This window comes from Sturnus vulgaris, chromosome 2 (assembly GCF_052056855.1).
Source record: "Sturnus vulgaris isolate bStuVul1 chromosome 2, bStuVul1.hap1, whole genome shotgun sequence".
In the NCBI taxonomy this organism is placed as follows: domain Eukaryota; kingdom Metazoa; phylum Chordata; class Aves; order Passeriformes; family Sturnidae; genus Sturnus; species Sturnus vulgaris.
This window is the reverse complement of record NC_142244.1, coordinates 10176784-10202366: the sequence shown is the minus strand read 5'-3', so window position 1 is coordinate 10202366 and position 25583 is coordinate 10176784. Positions and strand designations below refer to the sequence as shown.

Sequence of the window (25583 nt, the reverse complement as noted above, 5' to 3'; positions counted from 1 at the left end):
CACCTTATACATACAGAACTTAATCATATAAATACGTATTTGAACTTAATTTATTATGGGCATCATAGAAAAACAACAAATGGTAACACTTTCAAAATTTGTTTGGAATGCAAATCTGGATTGCGCAACTTTTATGTAACTATTTGGTTATGGGAGCGTTTTCCCAATAGAGACAGAGCCGTGGACACAACAAAAGATATGGTACCAATACCCTTTACAAGTGTCAGAAGCACATTTATGTCAAACAGTTTTGGTATTGCAGTACGTTGTAACACACACATGGCAATAAATTAACGGAAAAATAAACCTTGTCGAATGCACTTTGTCTTCTGATAAATGTATCTGGTGGTTTTGCTGTACGCGAAGCATGAACTAGGTTTGTCTGGAACCGGCGAGGGCTGCTATTTTGGACACCATTCTACAGAACCAAAGTCTGATTTGCCCCTTTCTGCACAGGCTCTCGTCTCCCTTTTGTCTCCTGAGCCAGTTTTCCGCAATTCCAGATCTTTCACTGGGAGGACGTGTGCTCTGCACAAGGAGCGCACAAGGCACTACAGCCGCGTTGCTATGGGGACCAAGACAAGTCTGCCGAGCGCTCGCAGTAATCGCAAGGGACAAGCGCTCCCGACGGGAGCGCAGCGCTGCCCGCCGCGCCCCGGGCATCCCTCCGCCCACCGCGGGCAGCCTCCCGCCGCTCGCACGCCGCGTTCCGAGCGCCGCGGGCCGGGCGGGCGGTCGGGGCAGCCCCGGGGAGCCCCGGCGGAGCAGCGGGCAGGCCGTGCGGGCGGCGGGCGCAGGTGGCGCGGGCGGGGCGGGCGCTGCGGAGCCGCGGCGGGGCGGGGAGCGGCCGGAAGTGACGGGGCCGGGCCGGGCTGATTCACCTGCTGGGCGGTGCGCGGGGCGCAGCCCGGGGACGGGGACGGAGTCGCCGCTGGGTGCCCGCCGCGCCATGGAGCTGCCGCCGCCGCCGCCGCTGCTGCTGCTCGGGGTGTCCCTCGTGCTGCTCTGCTTCGCAGGTAGAAGGGACGGGACCGACGGGGAGGGAAAGGGAATGAGGGAGAGAGGGGAGGGTGAGAGGCGGCGGCTCTGTGGGGCTGGGGGGAGGCGCGGCGGGGGTGAGGGGGCTGCTGCCCGCCCGGTGTGCTCCCCAAGGGCTGGGGTGTGCCGCACCTCCGCCCGTCCGTGTGGGTGTGGGTGTGTGTGGGGTCCCCGCCATGTGTGTGGGCGTGGGGGGGGGGTCTCCGCCCTCAGTGTGTGTGTGTGCGGGTCTCGGCCGTGTGCGGGTCTCTATCGCCCGGGTACTTCCAGCCCCTCTGCCGTGCCCTGCTCGCCCTCAGCCCGAGGCGCGGTGCCCGGGCGGGCGCTGGCGGTGGGGCCGCGCCGCGGAGCCGACCTGGGCTTTGTTCGCCCTCAGCGCGGCTTGCCGAGCTTTATCTATGGCCTCCCCCTCCCCTTCCCCCGCCGCCCTCCCGGGCAGCCCCCGGCGCGGTCGGGGCCGCTGCGCCCGCCCGGTGTCTCCCGGCCGGAGCGGCTCCCGCGGCGGAGTCACGGAAAACCGACGTGGAAAGAGCAAAAGGGAAAAAAAAAAAAAAGAAAGAAAAACAAACCAAACCGCAGCCCTGCGTGTGTAGCACATCCAGCATCCAGGATGGATCTGCTTTTGAGTGCGTGAAAAGGGCCGGGAGGCTCCCGGAGAGCCCTCGGAACCCGATGGCCACGATTGAGCCCTGCAGAGGAAACGTGCGAGGATTTGAGGGTGGGAGGAGAGGAGTTTGGATGGGCCTAAACGCATTTGTTTTTCATGGTGAAAGAAAACAAAGGAGTAGATATTCTCAAACAAAAAAAGCAATCAGCCATACCCAGAACCCACACATACCAAATCAAACGTGCCTGGGCTGCTAAAAAGTAGGCAGATGTTTTTCATCTCAAATACTAGATGTTATTAGATTCCTGTAATGAACTTGACTGCCATATCAGTGTCTCCTCAACACATCTCTAAAATAATAGTAAGCTTTCATTGAAGTTGACCCAAACTTGTGTGAAACTCTAAAAGGTGACGAAACACCTATGGAGGTTTAGGTTCACAGTAAAATGCGTATCAGTAGTGTCAGGAGGTCAGGCTTTATTTCCTATTGAAATGCTAATGCCCGTGTTGATGTCACTGCTGTTTTGGGAAAATTACTCATGGGGTCAAAATTCTGTTTATAATGGAATGATGAACTCTGATCTCTTGAATGAAAGGGAATAGGTAGTTCTGCATTAAATGTGTTTCCTGAAGCAGAGTTAGAAACAAGGTAGGTGCTGTGTAAGAGCTGTGAGTTACTAGTATTTAGTTGACAAGGTTAGTTATCAAGATTTATACTGAACTGCTTCATGTAACAAAAACTGTGGAAAGAACTTGTTGTGAGTAGAATTATATGTACTGCACTTGCACTGCTAGGTTGTCAAAGGCTATGATTATAAAAAGTTAAGAATAATTAATATATGAGAAAATGTCAATCCAGAACAGAATTTTACACTTTAGTTCTGCTGAAGGATACAGGTGTCTGCAGACCTCAGTGTGAAATTGGATGACTTTGTAAATAAATAAATATTCCTAATAAAAACACACATACCTCTTTTAAGATACAGTTATTTGAGTGACTGTACTCTAAACCATGTATATTTCACAGTCCTCTGAAGGAAATAATTTAATAACCTATGTATCATAGGAGTTGATATATCCTCTGAGTTAGCTTGGGTTTTTTTCCCATCAGATTGGGTTGCTGTTTCTGGGTTTGTGCTGCAGATAGACATTACTTCCTTCACTGAAGGAACAGATGTCAGTAAGTTGCTGTTTCCATATGGACCAAACTTAGAGGAGGCTATTTTTTGTGCAGTTGAGTGAAAGCTGTTGTCAGTGAAGCATTGCCGAGGTGCTGAATTTACTTGAATTTATAGTGGTTGTGGTTTAACCCTAATAAAAACTAAGGACCACCTACATAGTCACTTGTTCCCTTTGTGTTGAGCTGAGGGAGAGAACTGGAAGGGTGAAAGTGAGAAAACTTGTGGGTGGAGATGAAGACAATTTAACGGGGAAAGCAAAATCCATGCATGCAAGCAAAGCAGAACAAGGAATTCCCATGGGCAGGGAGATGCTCAGCCATGCCCAGGAAAGCTGGGCTCTGTCACAGGTGAGGGTGGCTTGGCAAGAGAAACACTGTCACTCTGAACATCCTCACTTCCTTCTTCACCCAGCTGTGTTCCATGATCATGACATCTTGTGGTGTGGCACTGTCTCCCTGGGTACACGGTGTTAGGGAAGTAATCTCATTCCATTTGGTACAAATTCAAAATTTGTGTAGGGTTTTAAGTGACTAAGAATAACTAAGAGTGCTGAACTTGTGGTCCTGATTTAACAAATATGATAATAATTTACAACATTTAAGCTTCTGAAAATGTGTAACGTCAGAACACAAATTTTCAATAACTGAGATGTTAACGTAGCCAGATTATACCTATACAAAGATAGATGCTAAAAAAAATACTACATGCATAGTGACCCATTTAACCTTTGGAAAAAGGTTTTGCAAAACAGTAATGCTGTGCATATAAGTGCCCCAACTGAGGATGAAGCTTTTAAATAAAGTAAAAGTTCTGATAAACCTTAGGAAAATCTGTGGTTATTGCCCTGTCTTTAAACTTGCAAGAGTAATTCCAATATCGTGCATGCAGGAGTAGAACCTAATGCAGGCATGGTAAGTCAGTATTTGGTGGTTAATACACTTTGCCAAATAAGTATAATAAGGAACTTAAGCCTGTTCATGTTTTTATGCATGCAATGGGATCTTGCAGAAGCTTAAATTAGAAGTGTGACTACCGCAGGAGTTTAATGATGACTCCCAGTCTTTTAATTGCTAACCTAGTGCATTTCATCTGTTGGGCAGTAATTGTAACACGATGCAGAGTTCAGGTTGTTCTAAAGTATCCACTGACGTGAGAAGTTATCTGAAATTCAGGACCCATTTTCTGGATCTTAGAGTTTTAAGAAGTATGAAAGTCTTTAACCAGAGATTACTTAATCAACTGTTAGTCAACTGCTGTGACATCGACCATGACATTTGAATTAGTGATTTTGCCTTGGCTAATCTGTGTTTCCCAGAAGGTATTTTATGTGTTGAGAATGCTGCTGCAGAGATTATTATAGCTCGTCACTTTGGTCTCTTCTGACTGCCTCCCTGTGTTGCATCAAACTTCAGCTGCCTCTTTGTCTTCACTTTGAGTTCTTGCCCCTTGCACAGCCAAGCCCACTTATCAGAGATGAAACTACCCCTCCTGAATGTCTGGTTTAACACCTATTGCTGCTTTACAAAAAGTACATGTGCTCATGTTTTTATATGAGCATATGTATGCTTTGCTACTGATTCCCTTCACACTTCAAGAAAGTAATCTTGACTATCTTTAAATCTGCCTCAGTATTGGAGCATATTAAAACTCTTTTGCCACAGTGCCTGTAGAGATTTGTACATACTAGATGCTTGTTTTTGGGGCTAGTATTGTTTCAACATACTTCCACAATAATTTAATCAATTATTGCTTGCATGCTTTCGTAAGCTTGTAATGATCCTTTTTGGTCTTGTTGCAACTTCTGGTTGATTTCTTGAAACTTTTAGATACTGTGTGAAACATTATAAACGTGGAGATATTTTAACAACTGTGTGGCTCACCGGCATGAAGAATATATGTGTCCCCATCCCTCTACTACATCAATTTAGATACACTTTCTTTTTGTGTTTTCTTCTTTTTCCCCCTTCTTTTTAGGGAATTCCTCTTTTGCTACTTTGCACCTTTCAGGGGATGGCTTAGAGAAAAGTCACTTCAGCCAGTTGCCACTGGAGTAAGTGGCAGGAAAGCCACAGTTATGTGCGATATAAGCAGCCCCTGCATCCTAGCTGGTGCTTTCCTTTACTGCAGTTGTAAATGGGTCTCAGTTGCTGACAGCTTAAATTTTTTAAACTGATTAGATCACGTGATTTGAAACAAGAAAGTACTTTGCCACCAATTTGTCCTGGTACAGGGCGGGAATGAGTGACAGGGATAGCAGAAGAGCATTAGAGGAAAACTTGTTCTGTTTGATCAGTATTTTCCCAAAGTAGGGAAATATCTGTAAAACCTTGGCCTGGAGAGAGCTTAGTTGAGGAGTAAGAGTGCATTGCTAAATCAGGCAATCAGTCAAATGTCTAGATGTCACCTCAAAGACTATTTTTGCATCCCATTTGAAGTTGTACCTGGCATTCATCTGGATCCATGATGAGCTAGTTCAGGGGATTTAAAAGTTATAAAAGGAATCAAATTTTGTGAGGTCAATTTTCTACCTGTTCTTTTTCCTGATCCTACTCAGTCAGATCAAGTCTGAATTATAGCAAAGAGGTGTCAGCTGGAACCTCAAATATATTATGGCTATTGTTTATTTATTAATTTATTTAAATGTCACCTACTTACTGGGTCATGTGTTCAAAACATGATAAGGAGGTAAGATTTGGAGCTTTTTTGGTTTTACATTGGAGCCATTCACTGGTGCTCTGATGTCCTTTAGCTGCTGTCAAGAAGCATCTGAGCTACTTGATGGTTGCAAGTTTTGCAGTTGCACTTGCTGCTACGTTTTTTTAACAGATTTGCTTTTCATGCCCTACAGCTAAAGCCTGTATGCTGAAAAATGATTAGCCAGCAAGAACTATTTGGTCTTGGAGGGAAGAATAAGGATTTGATACATTCTCAACTGTCTGAACTTGTGTAGAATTAGTTTGCATAAGGAAGTTTCCTGTATTCACTTATCCTGCATCTTCAGTTCTTCATTTGAGATGTATTAACAGTATAAGCTACAAGGAATATTTCATCTCAGTTGTTTTAAGATGTAAAAATTAACCTGTATGTGTGCATATAAAAAAAATGATATTTTAAAGTCTCCCTAAATTTTTAAATTATTAGTTAACTTTCTGGCTAATTAGGGCAGATATTCTACTTATTTGAGCTTATTCCTTTCTGTCTGTTACACGGTGGGAGTGGGGCAGGGAGGGAGACAAGAACAGGCAGACAAGAGAATTTTCTCTGACAATTGTGATGCTTCACCTTTATATTAAAACAAACAAACAAAAAACAGCAAGAAAAGAGCCCAAAATCAATTTGTGCTACTGAATCAAATAGTTGTCTATCTTAATGCAAAACTTGCATGTACTGGGAAAAAAGCATTGCCTGTTCAGTAGCTCGGAAGAGCCAAAGCCTCTTTACTCAAGTGAAATTAATATGGCTGCTCAGTTAAGTGTTGGATTGTAGTGAACTCCCTGATGCATTGACTGACAGATGTGCCCAATGCATTCACACTGCCAGGGAGCTGTTTCATTCAGCTTGCTTTTAAATGCCATCAAATTGGCAGGAAAAAGATCGAATCATGTGGCTTGATTGCTTAGTGACTGTGTAAGCCTCCAATATTTGCCTGTAATGGGAAAGTGACTTGCAGAGCTAAAGGCAAAACAACCTGTGCAGCTGGTGTAGACTTGGTAGAGGAGAGGCAGGATTTTGTGAGTAAGTCGTGTCAGGATTTCAGCTCTGATCTTTTTCTGCTTTCACTGAAAAACGTCTTTGTAGTGGTTGACCTTCATTTCATTTTACACTTCTCAGTATTGTTTCTAGGTGGTTCCTTAAAGTGCTGTCTGAAGGTGCAGTGTCACATTACACCTGCCCCCATTACAGATGTGATGTGGTTACACCCGGTGTGTAGCTTCGTGTCTGCTGTGGTCACTGCCCCTTCCAGCGGTGGCATTGGATTCCTTCTCCCCTCCCTTGCGTCAGAGCAGCCTCGTGCATCTGCTGCCAAAGTCCATCCAGCTGATAGCATGGAAAACTTGGAACTCACTGTCATCTTCTGTAGATACTGGGCTAAACACTACTCCTCTGCTTAAAACTAATCTTAATCGTAGTTTGTGTTACACTATCCCTTCCCTCTTTCAGTTGCCTCCCGAAAGCTTATCCTTCCCTTCAGTAAGGAGATCTGAATGGCCCCTCTCTCCACTTGATAAGCAAGTCCCTGTCAGTAAGGTCATCAGCCAGCAGTTGCTAGGATACAGGCTGGTGGCTTTGGGTTTAGCAACCCCAAACCTTCAAGAATGTGCTGAACAAGTAAGGAGCACAAGGACAGTTGTAAAAGGAAAGGGATGTTGGAGAGCATCTGAAAGCAGAGGGTGTGTTGAGGAAAAAACGAAGTTGAGGGTTAAAAAAAAAGTTTTAGCTTGTGATTTTTAGGTTTTCGTTGTTGCATAACTGTTTCAGCTGATCTCAGTGAACTGTAGTGGGGAGTGAAATCAAGCTCATGGTATGTATTTGCAGAGTTGGGGTTATTGGTAGTTTTGTTTATATGAGCCTTTAAGATAATTTTTTTTTTATTAGATTGGGAGGCTATGTAACTTGTAGCTTAATTGTGCAGTATCTTTTAAACTGGGGCAGGAGTATGCTACACTACATAAATTGGAGCTATTTATTAATTTAATGCTGTCTGAAGACATCCAGACTGAAAGAGATTTTTTTTGTCTTTGAAGAAGTGTGTGGAGTCAGTTTCCTGTCTAGTTTTTCTTTTTTTTTTTTTTTTTTTTAACTCAGAGGATTTGTGGATGCAAGTAAATGTGCCTCAGAAAAGTGGTACTTCCCACCACCCTCCTCAGAGACAGTAAAATTTGGAAATACAAGCCCACTGTTCTGAGACCCAGCAGCAGAGTTGACTATCTGGATGGTAGAAGTTTCCCAGGCTTATTCTTATATGTAGGGGGATTTTTTTAGGGTATGTTTCATTTTGTGTTGTTGTTTGTTTCTTGTTTGTATTTTTGTTTGTTGCGTTTAGGTTTTTGTTTGTTGTTGTTTTGTTGTTTGGTTGGTTTTTTTAAATAAGTTCCCTGCAGTTTCATCAGCCTTCTTGTTGTAGCTTATGGCAAAAACGTATTTCATGCATATAAGTCTTTTATCTGCACCATCTGTGGAAAAAGTGTTCTGAAAACTGGGAATTTGGTCACTCAGCCTCTTTAAGGTGTTGGTGAGGTAGCTGAGATGAAATGTGCAAGAGAAGATTTTAAAATCTTGCACCTACTTTTTTGGGTGTTTTTACCACTAAAAGCTGTGAACTATGCTTATCTCTGAAATTTGTATCACTGCATTGTATGATAACAACACTCAGGGTGTGAAGCATGGAAAAAATGTGGTTCGTGGTGGGGCGAGTTAAACAGTAACTGTTTAACACTTGATATTAGCAGGACAGTACTTTCTTTGTCAGGAAAAGCTTTGTGATTTGCTTTTATCAGCATGGGATTATCCTAAAAACTGAATTCTTTGTGGAGTTCTAAAGTCAGAATGTACTAAAACCAAACCTCTTTAGATGCATGGATACAGATGCAATAATGCTATGAGAGCTTTTCTTCTCTTGTTTTATTTACTGCTGCATTATTGCATAGTTTTTGTTAGCTCCTGACCAATTGCTTGCTTATTCCTGTCCTTCATGTCTTACTTGTTTTACCTCCGTTGAGGTTATGTGAAGCCTGAGTATTCTTTGGTACCTAGGTACCTGGCTAAATTAATAGGATGTGTATTGAGCTAATATGTGTTTTGGAATCTGTCATGGAACATTTTTGAGTTTCATTCGCACACCAAAAATCTCCAAGTCTATTGAATTTGCTTTCTAAAGGGACGGCTGTTATTTCTTTTTTATCCTTCTAATTAACTTCCTTTTTATTGACAGTATTCTTTTAATGTTTATGAACTTAAAGGATACTGTTTAGAGACCGTTCTTTGTGTTGCAGAGTTTGACATGTGAAGAGTTAGACTCAGCAAAGCTTCATGGTGTTTTGGGCCCAAGCTTCTGAAAGCTGTAACTGTGCTGGGTCCTTTTGCTCTTGGAGATAAGATGTAGAAACTGAGAATCCAAAAAACCTGAAGCTAGGCCTTTTTCTTTTTTTAACCTTTTGGGTAGGGGTATTACTGATAAATTTAGGATGTGGTTTTGTTTTTCACTTGTGGTAAACTGTGGCTAAACAGCGTAACAGCAGCTTTGTGGCCATCTCAACTGGGCTGATGTGACTCAGCTCCTGGGTGCTGCAAAAACCACTAAACTAAAATAAGTACTGCCAAATACTTGTTTCCCTTTATTCCTTTGTGAAGGCAGTTTTTAATCCAGTTACTTGATCAGCAGGATTGTTCCCTTTGGCTGCTGAGGATGCTGATGTTTGGTATTGTGAGGAAACAGGGGGTGATTGTGGGATGGTGGCTGCTTGTGAGGATTTCAGCTTGGGAGACTTGTGTTTGTGTTAGATTGCTCCAGTAAACACCAGGAAATCTCCTCAGCCAGGCACTCCTCCGTGTGTACCTTCCTCCCTGCATCCTCCCTGCTGGCTAATGGTGTAAACTTGACTCACTCTTACAGGGCATGCATTCAGAAGTGCAGGTTTGAAATAAGATGTTGTAGAACTTCTTCCGAGTGAACGTGAGAGGGGGGAGAGTTGGTCAGCTTTGATCTATAAAGTCATTACAGCTAGTTGAGAAAACTAGATGAACTGTTGAGAAGAGGCATATTCAGAAGTAAAGTTGGGATGTTGGGGAGGTAATTTTTGAGACTGAAATCTGCCCGGTGAAAAGATTTGATCACAGGTACATATCTAATCTGCATTTGAAAGAAAAGTCTAAGCTGAAGTGTCTCTTAAGTGAATTTTATAGCTTGTGGCTCTCAAAGCACTTATAAGCATTTCTGGTTGTGATCGTTACTTGCTGCTTAAGGCCTCATTCGTGGAAAAAAGCGTTTATATATTTAGAGCCTCTGCTTGTTTGCAGTCAGTATTGGCAAACTAGACTGGTTTTGGAAAGTCTGGTAGTAAAGTACTCTGAAGATGCAGTTGAAGGTGTATCACACTAAGTATAGCAGCATCTCTGAGCTCAACTCAGAGAATGTATGTAGAAACTGTCCTATTCCCTATCTAGGGAGGGACTGTGTCTGCCACATTACATAACCTTTCTGTGGCACAGCCCTATCTGATGGCAGAAACATTTGTGCCAAATTTAGATGCACACTTACATTTGTGTAAGCCAGCAATGCAGGATTTCAATGTGTCCTGAATAAGAAAATGCTAAATGTGCAAGTAGTTCATAGAGTAATTTGCTTTCTATTATTTATTAGTATATATCACAGCTCTGCTTATGTCTGTATTAGAATGAAGAAAGCTTTGGTCCATTTTAATTTTGTCTGCTTTCTGTTTTGAAGATTCTTTTGTGCTTGAGAACAACTCCTGTGAGATTCCATAAAATATTTCATTTTTCCTAGATTATTCTTAATAATAATGTAGTTTGCTAAACTGTATTGTACTTGAGTGATACTTAAAGGTAAGTTCAGATATTCAAAGGAAAGAGTTTTTCTAAAGATTGTCTACTGGTTTGCACTCTGTCTTAAATCTGAATGTTCAGAATCCATATTGTGTACTGACCACTTACTTCTTCCAATACAAACTTTTGTAAGGGATAATATTTATTATTTTTATCAAGGAAAGAGTGCATGTCTCTCCTCAACCAGTCACAAATATTCATTCTTTTGTTTGCCACAGCTGAATATGGCACATGTTCTTCTTGCAAACTACTTTGAAAATAATATACAGTCACTTGGATCAGGTGCACTTCAAAGTTAACTTTCAGGGGTTTTCTTGAGAGCTTGTTGTGTGCTTCTGAGTCTACACTTTGCAGTGATTTATTTGCTGCAGTTAGAAATTAGATATTGTAATGCTAAGCATATTCAAACAAGTAGGATAAATGACTTGAGTCAGTTATCTGTGTCTAAACCAGAAAATATGTCTAAAATAAAACCATAAAACTATGCTAACAAAAAGAAATAGACATCTTCCTTCAGCTTGAAAAAATGTCTGCCTGTTGTGTACTAGCAGTTAGATATTGCAGTGGAGCCTCTTATGTATTGAGATGCATACTAGAGAAATGAATTGGATAGAATCTCCCTGATGTGAGTGGAAACTGGGGTGCAACTTGGGAAAAAATTGAGAAAATGTCATCTTGTCACTGTGTGTTGGCTTCATGAAGATCTTTAATGCAGTTGCACAATTGTTTGTGTTGGACGTGATCTCAGTCACATCCGACCTTCTGCTCCAAACAGCATCCACACTAAGTATTTTGGTCTTCTGTGCATCAGCTATCACCTGTCCTGTTTTTCCTTCTGATTCTTTACTGCTCATGTAATAGTTGAAGGTTTTCATGTGGCACTGGGGTCCCATGCTGCTTTCAGTTTTGGATGTGTTTTGACTTCCCTGGCAGGGGTGCTGCATGCCTGGGTGATATTTGTGTAATCTTCCCTTGGTAGGCTGCTCTTGTTTCTTCCTCCTTAGGCCAAGCCACTGATTGATCTGTTTGTTTTGCTGGGTTTTGGAATGTACTCCTTGTGTGGTTAACAATTGTCCTTAAATACCCCCCCTAGTTTTCTTGAGCTCTTTTGCTTTTTAGAACTGGATCCCACAGAACTCCAGGTACTGGGTAAGTCAGTCTGCCCATATGAAGTGCAGGCTCTGTGCTGGATTTGCCTTCTTCCTCTCAGGATTTTAAAATTCACTACTTCATGGTCAAGGCTGCTGTTGATCTCATCCCTGGCAAGGTCTTAGGGTTTTTTCCTTGAAAGCAGTTTCAAGAAAGTATCAAGTGAGGAATGACTCATTTAGTGCTGTTTTCCCTGAAATCTTTCAAAAACCTCTTAGATTTTGTCTTCTGCTGTGTTGCCCTTCTAGTAGATGTCACAGAGGTAAAATGGTAACCAGTCTCTCTCATTTTCAGAAACATTCTGGAACTGCTAAAATGGTCTTTATCAGCTTTCTTACCCCGATGAGGTGATTTGTAAGAAATTTTGACTGTGATGTTGTCCATACGATCCTTTCCTTTAATCCACAAGCTCTTAGCCAGCCTGTTGTCTGTCCTGTAGAACAACTTTGTGTTCCAGCTGCTCCTGCAGGTAGAGGGCAGGTCACCTGCTGTTCTTCTCTTCCTGGCTTTGTTAAAAAGCCTGTGTCCGTTTGTGACAAAGTGCCAGTCATGCAAGCTGTCCCATGTGCCTCACTCTGGTGTCAGTTCTGTGTACAGGTGCTGTAGGTGGCTTCCCTTTTAACATGCTTTATGCTCACCAGGGTGTCTCTTCCTTCAACCAGTCTGGTCCAGGTACTTCCCATAGCTCAGTCTTTATTCCCTCTCTGACTGCAAAGTTCAATTTCCATTCCCTGGTAGATCTCTCATTTACAGTGCTTGTCACCAGCTCTGATGAGGTTGTTCATAACCTGTTTCCTTGATTGGATCCCATGTCTAACTTGGCAGCCCTTGTTTCTCAGGGTACTTGTGGCCATAAAAGTTAAAGTGCTTCCTTGCAGTGCCAATCTTGTAGTGAGTTCTTAACTTGAAGGATGTGTCCCTACAAGCCTTTTCCCCCTCACAGGAAAAGAGTAAGGATAGTAAGCATCGCTTGGGATCCCATGTCCTCCTTTGTCCCTGGAGTTTTCTAGTCACACTTGATTTGCTCCAGGTCTCTGTTAATAACAGGTAATAATTAAGTGGGAAAAGAACAAAGAAAGAAAAGAAAAAGGCACTAGTGGTGATGATAAGGGTCGGAGGACCCTTGACAATCTCTGACATGTCGAATCTGGTGAAGCCTCCTTCTCCAGCATATCTGGCAGCAGATATGTTTCTTCCCTGAAAAAGGGAATCTCCAGCTAGTATTACCTGCCCCTCCCTTGTGTTGCTAATGCCCAGTCCAAGCCCAGCTAGCTCTGACATGTACCTTAATTGAGGTGCTTGCTACTTCTGCATGCTGATGTTTGACCCAGAAAAAAAAATGTGTTTGCAGCCTTACTGTAAGGAAAAGATTGTGGAACACTGGTATAATGAAAAAGAGATGTTGGGAGATATGCAGTAAGAAAGGAATTGAGATTTATGGAAAAGTTCTGATAATTAGAAGGCTCAGACTAGTGTTTGAGTAACTCTCTTAGCATCTAGGTGTGCTGGAAGCTTCACGTGCAGGAGGGATTGTTCAGTGTTATCCTGAGGATTGTGTGCTTTAGCTTTCATTGACATGTTTGCATGCAGTCAGTGTGCATGAAAATACTACTTGGGCTTCAAAAGTATCAAAAATCAAAACTTTAAAAAGATTTTTGACAATCTTCTATTTTGGGCAAGGCTCTTCAGGCTGTTGGGTTTTGCTTTTTTTTTTGGCACGTGGTTATTACTATGTTGATTTGTGTGTTTGGACCGGAGAAATGAGTGCTGTAGTTGCAACTGAAACATTTACTGTTTCTGGCTTTTAAAGCACTTGGACCAAGCTGCCAGGCAGTGACAGGTGGGACTACTGGAGTCTAGTTTCCTGGCAGTGTATCTCTGAAATGTAGTACTTCCAGCTTTTAACATAATTTTTCTTCCCTGTTGCCACTTTTTCAATATTCTGCCATGAAACTGTGTAATGTCCACTTTGAAATTTGACTCACATGAGTTGTCTGGCAATGAAGAGGCAAGAGATAGTTGAAGAATCTAATGCTTATTAGCTATGTCAGTACAGATGAGTATTTGAGAAACTTCTGGTTGTACTGAACTGTTCTTTCTGCTTTTATATTTGTTCAAAATTGTCAAAGAAATGAACAAATAACAGCTGAAGAGGGAGAGAAATAAAGCATTGATTGTACAAATCCCATTTGTTTAGAAAAGCAGTCAAAAAAAATCAACATATGGATACTCATCTGTCCAGTTTGTTTTGGCTATGTTGTGTTTCAGCAGGTATGAACTGAAAATCAGAGGGGTTGATACATTTTAGTAGTAGGAATGTGTCATATCTTCCTCAGAGTATGAATTCTGTTGCCCACTATCTGCTGTGAAAAGGCAGAGTGTTGCTCTTACATGAATTATTGTCCTGTTTGCGAAATTCTGAGCAGGCTCTCTTGTGAGGAGGGGGAAGCAAACGTGTGTGCTATGGTCTTTTGTTGTGGAATTTCAGATGGCAAAGACTGGAGATGCTGCCACAGAGCAGCAGCTCTGCTTGAGTGATTTGCTTCAGAATAGAAGCTTCTGATTTCCCAGGTTTTACAGATTTGAGGCTTTTAAGGAAGTTAGTAACATCATAATGTATTTCGTTATCAGTCACTTAAACTGTACTTGAGTTCACATCCCTTTTCTTTAATATAGTAACATTGAAGATGCAGAAATGCAATTTGGAGATGAACTTGACAATATTGTGTTACAGTTCTCTAATCAGGCTGTGGGGGAAAGGGAAATGGAAGAGTATGGAAGTCACTGAAAAACGGTTCAGTAATTTACATTAATAGTGTAAAAGCTACTATGTGTTATGGAAACATGAATGTACTTTAAATCTACCCATAAACAGAGGTAGGAGTAGTGTTTACTTATTCAGAGGTTTAGAATGGCTAGTTTGGAAATATGAAAAGATCCTTTAGGAGGGGATAGGACTGTGACAAGTCAACCAGTATTCATGGAAATCACTATTATTTAGGGAACAGTATTAATTCAACCTAGTAGCAGAGAATTAATTGTTCAGATCTGTTTACTATGGTCAAAAATTGGGTGGTACAAACCTATTAGAATTGTCTTTGAAAAGGTGTGCATTATTGGTAAGAGGCATTGCACATAAATCTCTTTCCTACCTCAAGTTGATGTGGGTTTTTTTTGGTTGGTGTTTCTTTTTTTTTTCCCTTTCCCCTTCTCCCAGACTGAAGGTAATGTGAAAAGTAATGCTATGAATGGTAGGAAACATAATAATCCTACCTAGTTTGTTAGTAATCGGCTATTGTGAAGGCCTTTGCTTGCAAGCTGTGATCTGGAACTTAGTATGTCAACTGATTTCTCTTTCTAAAGGTTTTTTAAAATAGCTGGTAAAAATCCCATTGTTTTGTCATCAGGAAGAGAATGCAAAGACTTGATAGAGGGCAAAATTTTAATAAAGCAGAAGGATATCTGTTGAGTCCCTTCCAGCTCACCATATTCAATGATGTACTGCACTGGAGCTCCTCTACTGCACTGGAGCTCCTCTACTATATGGAGAAGTGCAAGTTAAAACATAAAAGCACTGTGTAAAATGATTTTAAAACTTTTTCATCTGAGGCTGTTACTTTACATCTGTAAAAAGCACCAAAGCCATCTATCTTTCTCACAGTGTCCACTCTCCTGGTGGCCTTGCAGCTCTCATGGCTGTGGTCGCATCTGTATTTGTGTCTACAACCTGCACACATAAAATGACTGAAAATCTGAGCTTGGTTTCCAGCAAGGTGGACGAAACAGTGGGTGTAAGTGCTAAACCTGTTTCCATCATGAGCAAAGGGTTTGCTTTCCATGACCTGGCTGTCATGTGCAAGTACTCCTGATATAAGGGAAGCCTGTGTTTGGTGAAATAAGGGGAATCTTGCTTCAGGCCTTTTGAGTAGCTCTTTTTATGTCACTATATGAATTATTTTTCAGGGTTGAATTGAGGAAATTTTGTTATTTGGAAGCTTGTTTGCCTAGAGGCATGCAGATAAGGATTCCACAGCCTTTTTAGAGGAGTAAGACAAGCAGAAAAGACAAACAAATGCAAAAAACTCATTGAGATTTTTGGAAAATATTAATTTGTCCTCTATCTCCCTATACATAGAGGAGCCTTTTATAACTCAAAGCAAAGTAACTTATTTCCATCCCAGGACTTCTCAGGAATTCTGTCTATCCTGGCAGGCTTCATTGCTGTTCCATACTTTCATTTTACAGTGAGAGACTAATGGTAAGGTGATTATATAGTGACTGGAAAACCCACTACTGAAAATGTTTAGCTTGGGTTTTTGTGTGGGATGTGGATTGTGGAGAAGAAAAAAACAAACAAAAAAAGCCACCCCCAAAGAAAAGGCTTGAAAGATATAGCTGCCTGTTGGATGTAATTCCAAATGAGCATCACGGGGCCTTTGCACTGCATTGTGTGACAGGGTCTGCACAGACTCTCTTCAGCAGTGACAAGTCTGACTGACAGCATGATTTCTATACAGGAAAAGTATGTCATAGGGCACTTACAGTGAATAACTGAGTGTGACTTGTTTTCAAAACATAAAAAAATTATCTTTATAGGTCTGACAAGAAGCCTAACTATAACTTCAGTTGACCAGTCAACGTTTGAAAAAGCACAAGGAGAGAAAGTTACGTTGCCATGTACTTTTGAACTCTCGGAAGAAGATGAAGGCCCACTAGATATTGAGTGGGTATTGATACCAACAGATAATCAAAAGAAGGAACAAATAGTAAGTAGAGACTTCTTTTTGGATGGTGTTGATTCTGTTGTTTGAGTAGGTCAATGTATGAGTCTTGCTCCTGACTTTTTAAACTTCCACCTTTTCAGGCTGGGATGCTTGTGATCTTAAATTGCTTTGAAGCACCAATCACATAAAATCTAGTGGAAGTTTTGAAATACCAGATTATGGATGAAATGTCAAGACATTTTTCACTTATAAACTTGCATTCTAATAACTCCCAAATTAAATACCCTTCAGTTCCAAAAAGCAAACTTTGCTTCAGTACCTGCATTATCTTCCTTATTGAAAATAGATTTTCTATGATAAATTATCTTTCTATCTGAAAACAGATTAATGAGGACTTAATTTTAAATATATTAATCACTTTAGTTATTAATACTTTCCTGTCTTTGAAAGCCTTATAAGTAAGATGATTCATATTAGTAGGCAGGTTTTGCAGAATTAAATTGGAGCAATTCTAAACAGTTTTCTTTCAGTCAGAAGTCAATGCTGACATATTGGTACTTGGTCAGGGGTTTTGTTGGAGTATTCACTATAAAGCAGTGTGTAGTGATACTTTGAAGATGGAGATATTTGACTCTGTTTTATTCCTGGGCTTAAAACTATAGAAAGAAACTTGAGAATTCAAAGAGACAAAATTATTTTAAATGTTTGCACACTAAGTGAATTTCTGATTTGTGTGTTTTGTTTGTTTGTTTGTTTTATAGATAATTATGTATTCTGTAGACAGGGTTTATAATCATTATTATGCTGGTTTGACTGGGCGAATGCAGTTTACTAATCTTGATCCCAGATCTGGTGATGGTTCATTGGATATCCTGAATTTAAAGGCAGCAGACACTGGCACATATCAGTGCAAAGTGAAGAAGGCTCCTGGAGTTCAAAGCAGAAAAATACAGTTGACTGTATTTGGTAAGATAATTTCTTTTCTTAAATTTTCAGCAATGTTTTTTATGTGCTTATTCTACCCTATTTTCAATGCGTGTAATGAAAGCTTCAGTTGGGCAGTGTTGTACTGAATCTGTGGTGATTATGGTCATTATTGAGGCCTTGGGAGAGATGGGCATAATTCTGTTCTGGGAAATGAAGGGAATGATATTTAGAATAACAAACATTTTTAGAAGTTCTGAGAACATATCTAGTAAACATTTTGATTGTGACTGTTACTAATTCAGTGATGTTTTGTTTATTAGTAAAGCCAGCACGGACTAAATGTTCCATTGAAGGATCACAGGAGATTGGAAAAGACGTTACCTTGAAATGTGTGTCACAAGAAGGATCCCCACTTTTGTCTTATGACTGGAAGAGAGTCTCTGGCACACAGAATCTTCCTGCCACTTCCGTGCTGAGTACTGTCAAAATTCATTTATTACTCTGAAATACTTAAAAAGATTGCGGTAGTGTTTTTGGCTTGTCCTGACTTGTAAGCATCTCTGGGTTAGTATTACTCTATAGAGTAGTCAAGATTAAATGCCACTTCTGCCCTCTAACAAAACTGACTGAAACAAGCTGGAGTTGATTCTGGTTTCTAATTCATGCTTGGAAATGTTTCAAGCTTTAAGTTGAGATTCTTACCATTAGGTTGCAGTATCATGCTCACCTGTATCCAGATGTTGTGAGTTCTCCTGCTTGCTGATAGTTTTCCTTTTGTGCTTATGTGGACATTAGGGAATTCAGGTGTGGCTTCAGTTTGATTTAAAACAAGAAAAAGTTTCCATTTTTTTGTAAGCTTCTGCACTCTAATAGAGAATGTGATATCTTAAAACACAGATCCCTAAAAATCAGCTACAAAGGGAGAACCTAATCCTGTTCTTCATTTTGAACTTGACTACTGGTTTCTTATTTGATGTCTCTTATTTATTGTTTTGACAGTGAATCAGTTGATCGTTAATGTCCTTCTCTGTAACACTCACGACTTTAGGCTACTGTTGTTATGCCCCTTCCTTCTCCACATCCCAAATTTGGCTTGTGGTAACAACAAGAGCAATTGGCAATATAAGTGCTGGACAAGAATGAGTGCGAAATCGTGCAAGAGTAGCTTGTAACTCACTAAAACCATGTTAGTTTTGGGCTTGTGAATGTAGTTTTGGAGACACTTGAGTGTGTTCTAAAGAATCTAGACACTACCTGACTTGTTCAGCAGACAGAGCAAGTCAAATGCTGTGGAATATATTTCTAACGGGGTAAGACTTTTACAAACAATAGCATTTTACAGCATGATAGAACTGTTTTAATCTGGATTACTTTTTGTATAGCATTTTAAGTTAAGATTTTATGTATATCCTGATTTAATAATTCTGTGATGTTACATATGGAGCTATATTTAGGAAAATGATAAACCTCTACCTTCTGTTGTTTGTAGATAAAAATACAGGGGAACTTCTTCTGAAAAATGCTTCTCGAGAGTATTCTGGTACATACAACTGTGTGGCCTCAAACAGAGTTGGCACGGATGAATGTTCTGTTGAGCTGAATGTCACCCCTCGTAAGTGTTTGCTGTGTAATGGTCACACAGTGTTCTTGTATTAAAACTGAGCAATCTTTTTCTCTAAACTCCTGAAAGGTTAAAAACTCCAATGCTGTTATGTAACTTGTGGGTGCCACTTCAAGTCTTACTGTTTTAAATGCATGTGATTGAGCACTCCCCCTGTGATTCAGTGATGTCTTATTGACCTGCCTCATGTGAAACATACTGGGCTTAATGTTAAAAGAAAGGTCTTTATAACTTTGACATTTAACAAACAGTTTTGTTATTTGTTTGTTCTAGCCATAAATACAGCTGGTATAATTATTGGAGCTATTATAGGAACTCTGCTGGGTGTCTCGGTACTGTGTTCTATCATCTTCTGTTTATGTAAGAAGCACAAAGAGAAGAAATACGAGAAAGAAGTACATCATGATATCAGGTAACAACGTGTCTCTAGTTTCTGAACAGTATTATTGGAAGATTAACTTTTAAATGTGTATTTCTGCAAATAAGTTACTTAGCAGTTGAGATTTCTGTCTTAATCTGGAAAGCTTATTATAACACACTAATGGCTTGTCAGAGAACTTTTTGTGGTTTGTCTAATTTCAACAAATATTTTAGAGGCCATGAATATTGAGGGTTTGGGGGGTTTGTTACTTTAAAGGAAGATATAAGGATATTTTTGACTACTGCATTAGAATAGAAAAAAGCAAATTGAATATTTGTCTTAAAGTAATGGTGACTCTTTTTCTGCAACTGATTTTTTTTTTTTTTGTGTGTGTTTTATTCATTTCAGAGAAGATGTTCCACCTCCAAAGAGTCGCAGTTCTACAGCTCGCAGCTACATCGGCAGCAATCGTTCTTCCCTGGGCTCAATGTCTCCCTCCAACATGGAAGGATATACCAAAACTCCATATAGCCAAGTCCCAAGTGAAGACTTTGACCGTGCTCCTGCTCAAACCCCAGCCTTTGCACCTTCAAAGGTAGCTGCACCTAATTTAAGTAGAATGGGAGCTGTTCCTGTGATGATTCCAGCACAAAGCAAAGATGGGTCAATAGTATAAAATATTATTAATTTAAAAGCTGTTTTTTAAAGTGTTCATTGTAAGTATTAGAGAAAACTACGGTGTTCCATCCCTCATTTAAACACTGGCATGAAATTTTCCTTGAAGAAAATATACAAGTTAGTTTGAAAAGCCACCAGTTCTCATACTTAAGTTTAAACTTATTCAGATATGACAGTTGAACTATTTGCTAAAAGCATTAAAGTTCATGAATAAATATCAGACACTGAAGGTATTTGGACCTCTGGTAGGTTGCTGAGGAGGCTCTGACACTGTCAGCTGATGTACAGTTCTGAATGTGTAACAGTGATACACAGGAGAAATAACAAAAGCATTTCATGTGTAGACCATGAAGTTTCTCAGAGTTCTTGAGACTTTATTCTCAGTTGTGGAATAGCAGAAATATTTTAACTTGGCCACTGTCTGGTATAGTTGCAGGGGGCTGAAATACCAAGGATAACTTTGAATTCTGTTCAAATTGAGTATTTATGTGGTTCTTTAACCTGGTGATGTTTGTTTGGAGTATTTGAACTCTTATTTCGAGGGCAGACAGTTATTTGATGGTTCAGTTAATTTAATTAATCTATTCTGAATTTATAAGGGCAGCGAGTGGGAAGTGTGACAGGAAACCTTGCAAATTCTTTGAAACACATTTTTCTACAATAACTAATTCAGGTCGTGTCAGATAACTTAATACTTACATTATCTGGTGCAAGAGGTCCTATCAGGTTGTCAGTAGAAGTATCTAAGCTCTAAAACCTACAGATCAACTGTTACTGCCACAGTAAGAATGAATTAATGTATCTTTATACAGGTCTTTAAGTTAATTGTACCTTGCATTTTGCAATGCCTGATTAGATACTAAGGCAATGCTCTTAGTTTTTTTTCCCAAAGCAATTTCCTAGAAGCTCCATGGGCATTTGATGAAACCTGTTAATAACTGGTATTTGATGTCAGTCCTCTTGCTCTAACCACTGTGGAAACAACTTTTCTCATATGCACCTAAGTAGTAGTCAGTCCTTGTTCAAGATGCTAATGTCTGGCTGTATGAATTCACAAGGAGTTCAAAGCGCTTCAAATTTTCAAATTTTTTCTTGCCCTCTTTAACAGCCCTAAATATTCTGAACTAATGTGGAGAGCAAGAGTTTCATGTAGCTGAGAGGAAATAATTACCCAGAATTTTGATACAAATCTCATGTTGCGAGATTGAAAATGCTTCTTCCCAATTTTGCAAACTTAAAGCAATACAGGAGAAACACAACACAATTCCTTGTCTTACTTTCAGATGCATTTAAGGACTTCTGGTAGCTTCTGATGACTGTTATTATATACCTGCAAAAGCTCCATTTAAAACTCAGTACAGTTTTGTGAATTCTTTCTTCCTTCCTATTTTCTGCCTTCTTTGTCTTGTGCTGGGGAGCAGGTACAGGAGAGCGTTTTTTAGCTTACTCTAGCTAGAGATGTTGAACTGCAAGGTATTTTGGAAAACTGTAAATGCATTACAGTATGTGCAGTGATGCTGATGAAGGAAATATCTGAACAGCCTGTTGAAAAACGTTAGGATTATTTGTGTGTAGCAACAGTGAGAGGAAACAACATTACCCCAGGCTTCTAGGTTTAGCATCTGCTTATCTGTAGCTGCCTATAGATCTGTGATTAGTTCTTTGGCTTACTACTAAATGTTTGTCCTATCTGTAAATAGGTGCACAATTTTTGGCTGGCACTATTAATGTAAAGAAATTCCCCTGCCCATGGCAGTGGTTGGTACAAGGTCATCTTTAAGCTCCTTACAAGCTAAACAATTTCATGATTTTAACATACCCTTCATACTGAATTTAGAAACTTGAATGGCTATTAAGTAATATAGTTAGTTTTACACATTTGGGACTTTTTTAGATTGTAAACTGATACTGTTAGAGATCAGATTTTTTTATCTTTCATGTGTGCCTTGTCAATAAACTTTGCCTGATTGTAACTTAAGTTTTTATGAAATTTCTGGTGCCTAAACATACTGTATGAACAGGTGCTTAGATGATGGTACAGTTCTTAAAACATGACACTGTGATCTGATTTCTTGATTCTTATGTACTATTTATACCTCTTCATGCCTATTTTTGGATGTGAACTTCAGTGTCTCTCTCTGTATTGTTCTGTATTTCAAAATGTCACTTAACTCCTTCAATTGCTAATTATGATTTGAGTGTTTGTGTTCCTGAAGGCTCTTCAGTTGTTGTACCAGTGAGAGGGATGATTGACTTTTATTGATGTGGTAAAATAATAAGTTTAGTAAATGTGCCAAACTTAGCTTCTGAAGAACTATAGATGAAGAGACATCTTTTTGCATCCAATTATTGTGATAGAAGAGATTTCCAAGATGTTAATCATACACTGATTGTTTACCTTGAAATTAAGGCCTTTCTTAAGGAAAAGGGTATAGTTACTACAAATATAAGTGGAGTGCAAGACTAAACTGAATCACACACTGAGAGAGGTATAAACCTAAGGAATCAGGCAGCAAACCTACTAAATTTGGTTCTAAGCCGTCTGTGGACCTATGTGTTTTTGGTGGTTGGAGATTTTTTTGCAATTAATTTTTTGTTTGTTTTGATTTGGCCTGAGACCCTGTAACTTACAGTAAGGTAAGCCCTAGGACACAAACTCAGAAACCTGTCTCAGTAAAGCACATGGAGCAGAGTTTACACATGCTTGATGCTCTGTCAGCTTGTGCAAAATAATAAATGGGCAGAAGGACAGCCTGATGTGCCCTCAGAGCCTGGCTGTTGGGCTTAGCAGCCTTGACAGTGTCTGTCTATTTATGTAATTGCATGGAAAAATGAAAGAAATGGAATCTGACACAGTCCTTATCTGAATTATAGAACCTCTGACTTGGGGTAAACTCTGCCTCAAGTTGCTATCATCATGCCTTTTTGGGTGGATGCAACACTACTATGAAAACATAATACTGCTACTATAAATTATTTCTTTTGTCACTAGATTTTTCACTTACACTGGATTATGATTCTCAAGAGCAGCTACTATATTTTAACAATAATTTCTAGCTGTGTGGGAGATGAACTGGTTAAACATGTGAGGTGTCCGATGTGACAGAGAGCTCTGCTGACAGAACAGTTTTAGGAAGTAATGGCAGCTGATATACCAGTTAGGAGGTGGCATTTTTAAAGTCTCATTTTGTTTAAAAAAAATGGGGAGGGGGAAAGGGGAGGGAGGGAGATACCATTGTGTAAATAATCTAAGTGAGCTCAAGAAACCTCTAGTTAATGTCATGACTGTAAACTTGCCTGTTGAGGACTACTATATATAGAAAGAAACCCATCAATTTTAGCATGGTGTGAATAAAGTGTTAGACTTGTAATACTGTAGAGGTTACGTAACACTTGTCCATACATTACAAGAGTTTTCATCAACTTTCTGCAGTGGGTATTTAAAGATACTTGTGTGAAACTTCCTTCCCTAAAAACAAATACTTCTTCCAAAACTGTGGTGCACAGAAATGCCTTGTTGGAGGAGTAAAATATGACTTTTGAGAGAAATGTACAATGCATACGTCTTTCTCAGCTCTTGATAGTCTCATTCATATTAGATGTATGCTTCCTGTTTAATAGTGCAAGTAAGACTTCTGAACTGCAAGTTTTTCTGTAATGCTGAATATTGTATATTACTGGTTTCCATTACAAGCTTTTAGTTTTGTTCTGAGCAGTGTATATATTCTGGATCACTCTAGGTCTTTTTTCCAGTCTAAAGATATTATGCTATTTGTGTCACTTGAACCTTGTTTTATACACTGGATAGGTGCTTTTTGGGGCCCTTTGTTGAATAGTCCCCTAGCACTGAGGCACAGCTCAGCTGAAATCGGAGCAATAACAACTTCCTGGGATCCAAAATGTTACAATGTTACATTACACTTCTCATGCACAAAGCATGATCTTTGAACATTAATATGAATTTCAGTATGAGGTTTTATATTCACACTTTTGGGGGAATGGTATTTTAAAATACAGGTATTGTGATTGAATTTGTAAAAAACAAAATCCAAAATTTTAAAATGCTGTAGTTCCATGACAGACTTGTGTACTTTTTTGAAATAAAACTGTTGGAGAAAACAGTAGTCTGTCTTTATTTTAAAGCAGCACTTGTATATGGCTTCAGCTTTTTCTTTATGTAATTGGAAGTGAACTAATAAATATGGCTGTGTATACCATGCTGGCATGAATAATTTTATTTATTGTTTCCCCCCCTCTTCCAAGGCAAGTAAAACTTGAGGTATTTTAAAATACGCACTTCTAGGTGGGGTTTTTAATTGTAGATACAGTTATTCTGAAACATAAGGCTGGAAAGGAACTTTAGATTAAATTTCATCCCTCTTTATTTAAGGTAGAACCAAAAATTCCTGAAACTGATTAATCTTTGTGTTTTAAAGTTCAAACAAGCAGGCTGACAACACTCAAAGTATGTTGGTAAAATGCTCGGGGGTTTTATTGTTAATGTATTAATTTGCATCTCTTTCAATTTCAATGAAGCTGACTTGGGATACTTTGCACTACTTCGCCTTGCAAACCAACTGATTATTGTCCTGGTAATTTTACATGAGATTAATGTGATTTCTTCAGGGGTGGAGATCCAAAGTCTGACATGGGCTCTATTTGCTTTGATGGCATGTATTAAGTTCATATAATTGGAGGCATAATTAGCTTGCATTTGCTCATTATGTATGCATGTTCATATGTTATAGTGCATGCCTATCTCCATGTATTATTGTATTCTGGGCCAGGCCAAATGTTCCAGTCACTTCTTTGTATATATAAAAAACCCAATACATGTGTGCACAAGCATGTGAAAAATGGAGTACTGGTGGATAAACCTAAAATTTTTTTTTTTAGATTTCAAATGAAGACTTGTGCTTAAATATCAAAGGAAACCTAATAAAAAATGGAAGTTCAGATTTGTCTCTATAGAGTTCTAAGAAAACTTTCTTGGACTCTTAACATTCATGTCAAAACTTGGGAAAGGACAGAAGTGTTGAACTTAGGGTGGCAGCTTGGTGGCAGTTTTGTGACAGATGGCTCTTGCATGCCTCAGCTGCTCCTCAGGTCTTTTATTTGGAGGATAGGTGGCCGTGAACCAGAAGTTGAGTTCTATCTCCAGCTTGTCTGTGGAATTCCAGCAAAACAGCTAGAAATTTCCTGAGTGTCCTGGCAGAACAGAGGGCACTCAGCACCTGGTAGCTCTACAGAGCCTCTGTGTTTCTTTATGTGTGTATAGACAGTGCCTTGCATAAAGTGTCATAAAAGGTCTGTCTGTTTCTCTGAACATCTTGGCTGTGTCTTTTGAGCTTACTATCTCAAATTTGTTTCTCTGATGGAGCAGCTTGACTTCTTTCAAAGCTCTGTGATAATACTGATAGGCAATTAATTGCTAGACTCTTTTAAAAAGTAGATAATGACAGCAACTTAGCCTTGTTTCCTATCTGGAAAATACATAAAGCGGAGTAGTTAGTAAAGAACATAGCTGATTGGGTAGCAGAAGCGAGAATAGGATAAACAAAGCTATGAATGTTGCCTACCTTTCCAAATACCCGCTTAGTCTAAAACTGCTTTTAGCTTGTGTATGACTACAGGTGATTTCTCAAAACATAGAGACTTGCATCTTAATATAAAAAATAATGTGTGTACTAGAGTTAGGATGTTTCTGTTGCTCTTCTTAATTTGCTTTAGGCTT

General features: G+C 39.7%; 1 protein-coding gene across 1 annotated transcript; it reads left to right on the top strand.

Moving 5' to 3' along the window:
- The first annotated feature begins 870 nt into the window (after nt 1-870).
- Nucleotides 871-24066, top strand: CXADR (CXADR cell adhesion molecule). The gene is made up of 7 exons (XM_014883614.2): nt 871-1016; nt 16135-16304; nt 17024-17228; nt 17510-17665; nt 18679-18801; nt 19084-19222; nt 19580-24066. The coding sequence occupies exons 1-7, from the start codon at nt 950-952 to the stop codon at nt 19845-19847; spliced, it is 1128 nt and encodes a 375-aa protein (XP_014739100.2). The 5' UTR covers nt 871-949; the 3' UTR covers nt 19848-24066.
- Nucleotides 24067-25583: the final 1517 nt, after the last annotated feature.

Excerpts from the sequence above, each read along its gene's own strand:
- CXADR (XM_014883614.2), top strand. The coding sequence starts at position 950 with ATGGAGCTGCCGCCGCCGCCGCCGCTGCTGCTGCTCGGGGTGTCCCTC. Across the intron at positions 18,802-19,083 it reads TGAGCTGAATGTCACCCCTC|CCATAAATACAGCTGGTATA; the intron begins GTAAGTGTTTGC and ends TGTTTGTTCTAG. Across the intron at positions 19,223-19,579 it reads GAAGTACATCATGATATCAG|AGAAGATGTTCCACCTCCAA; the intron begins GTAACAACGTGT and ends TATTCATTTCAG.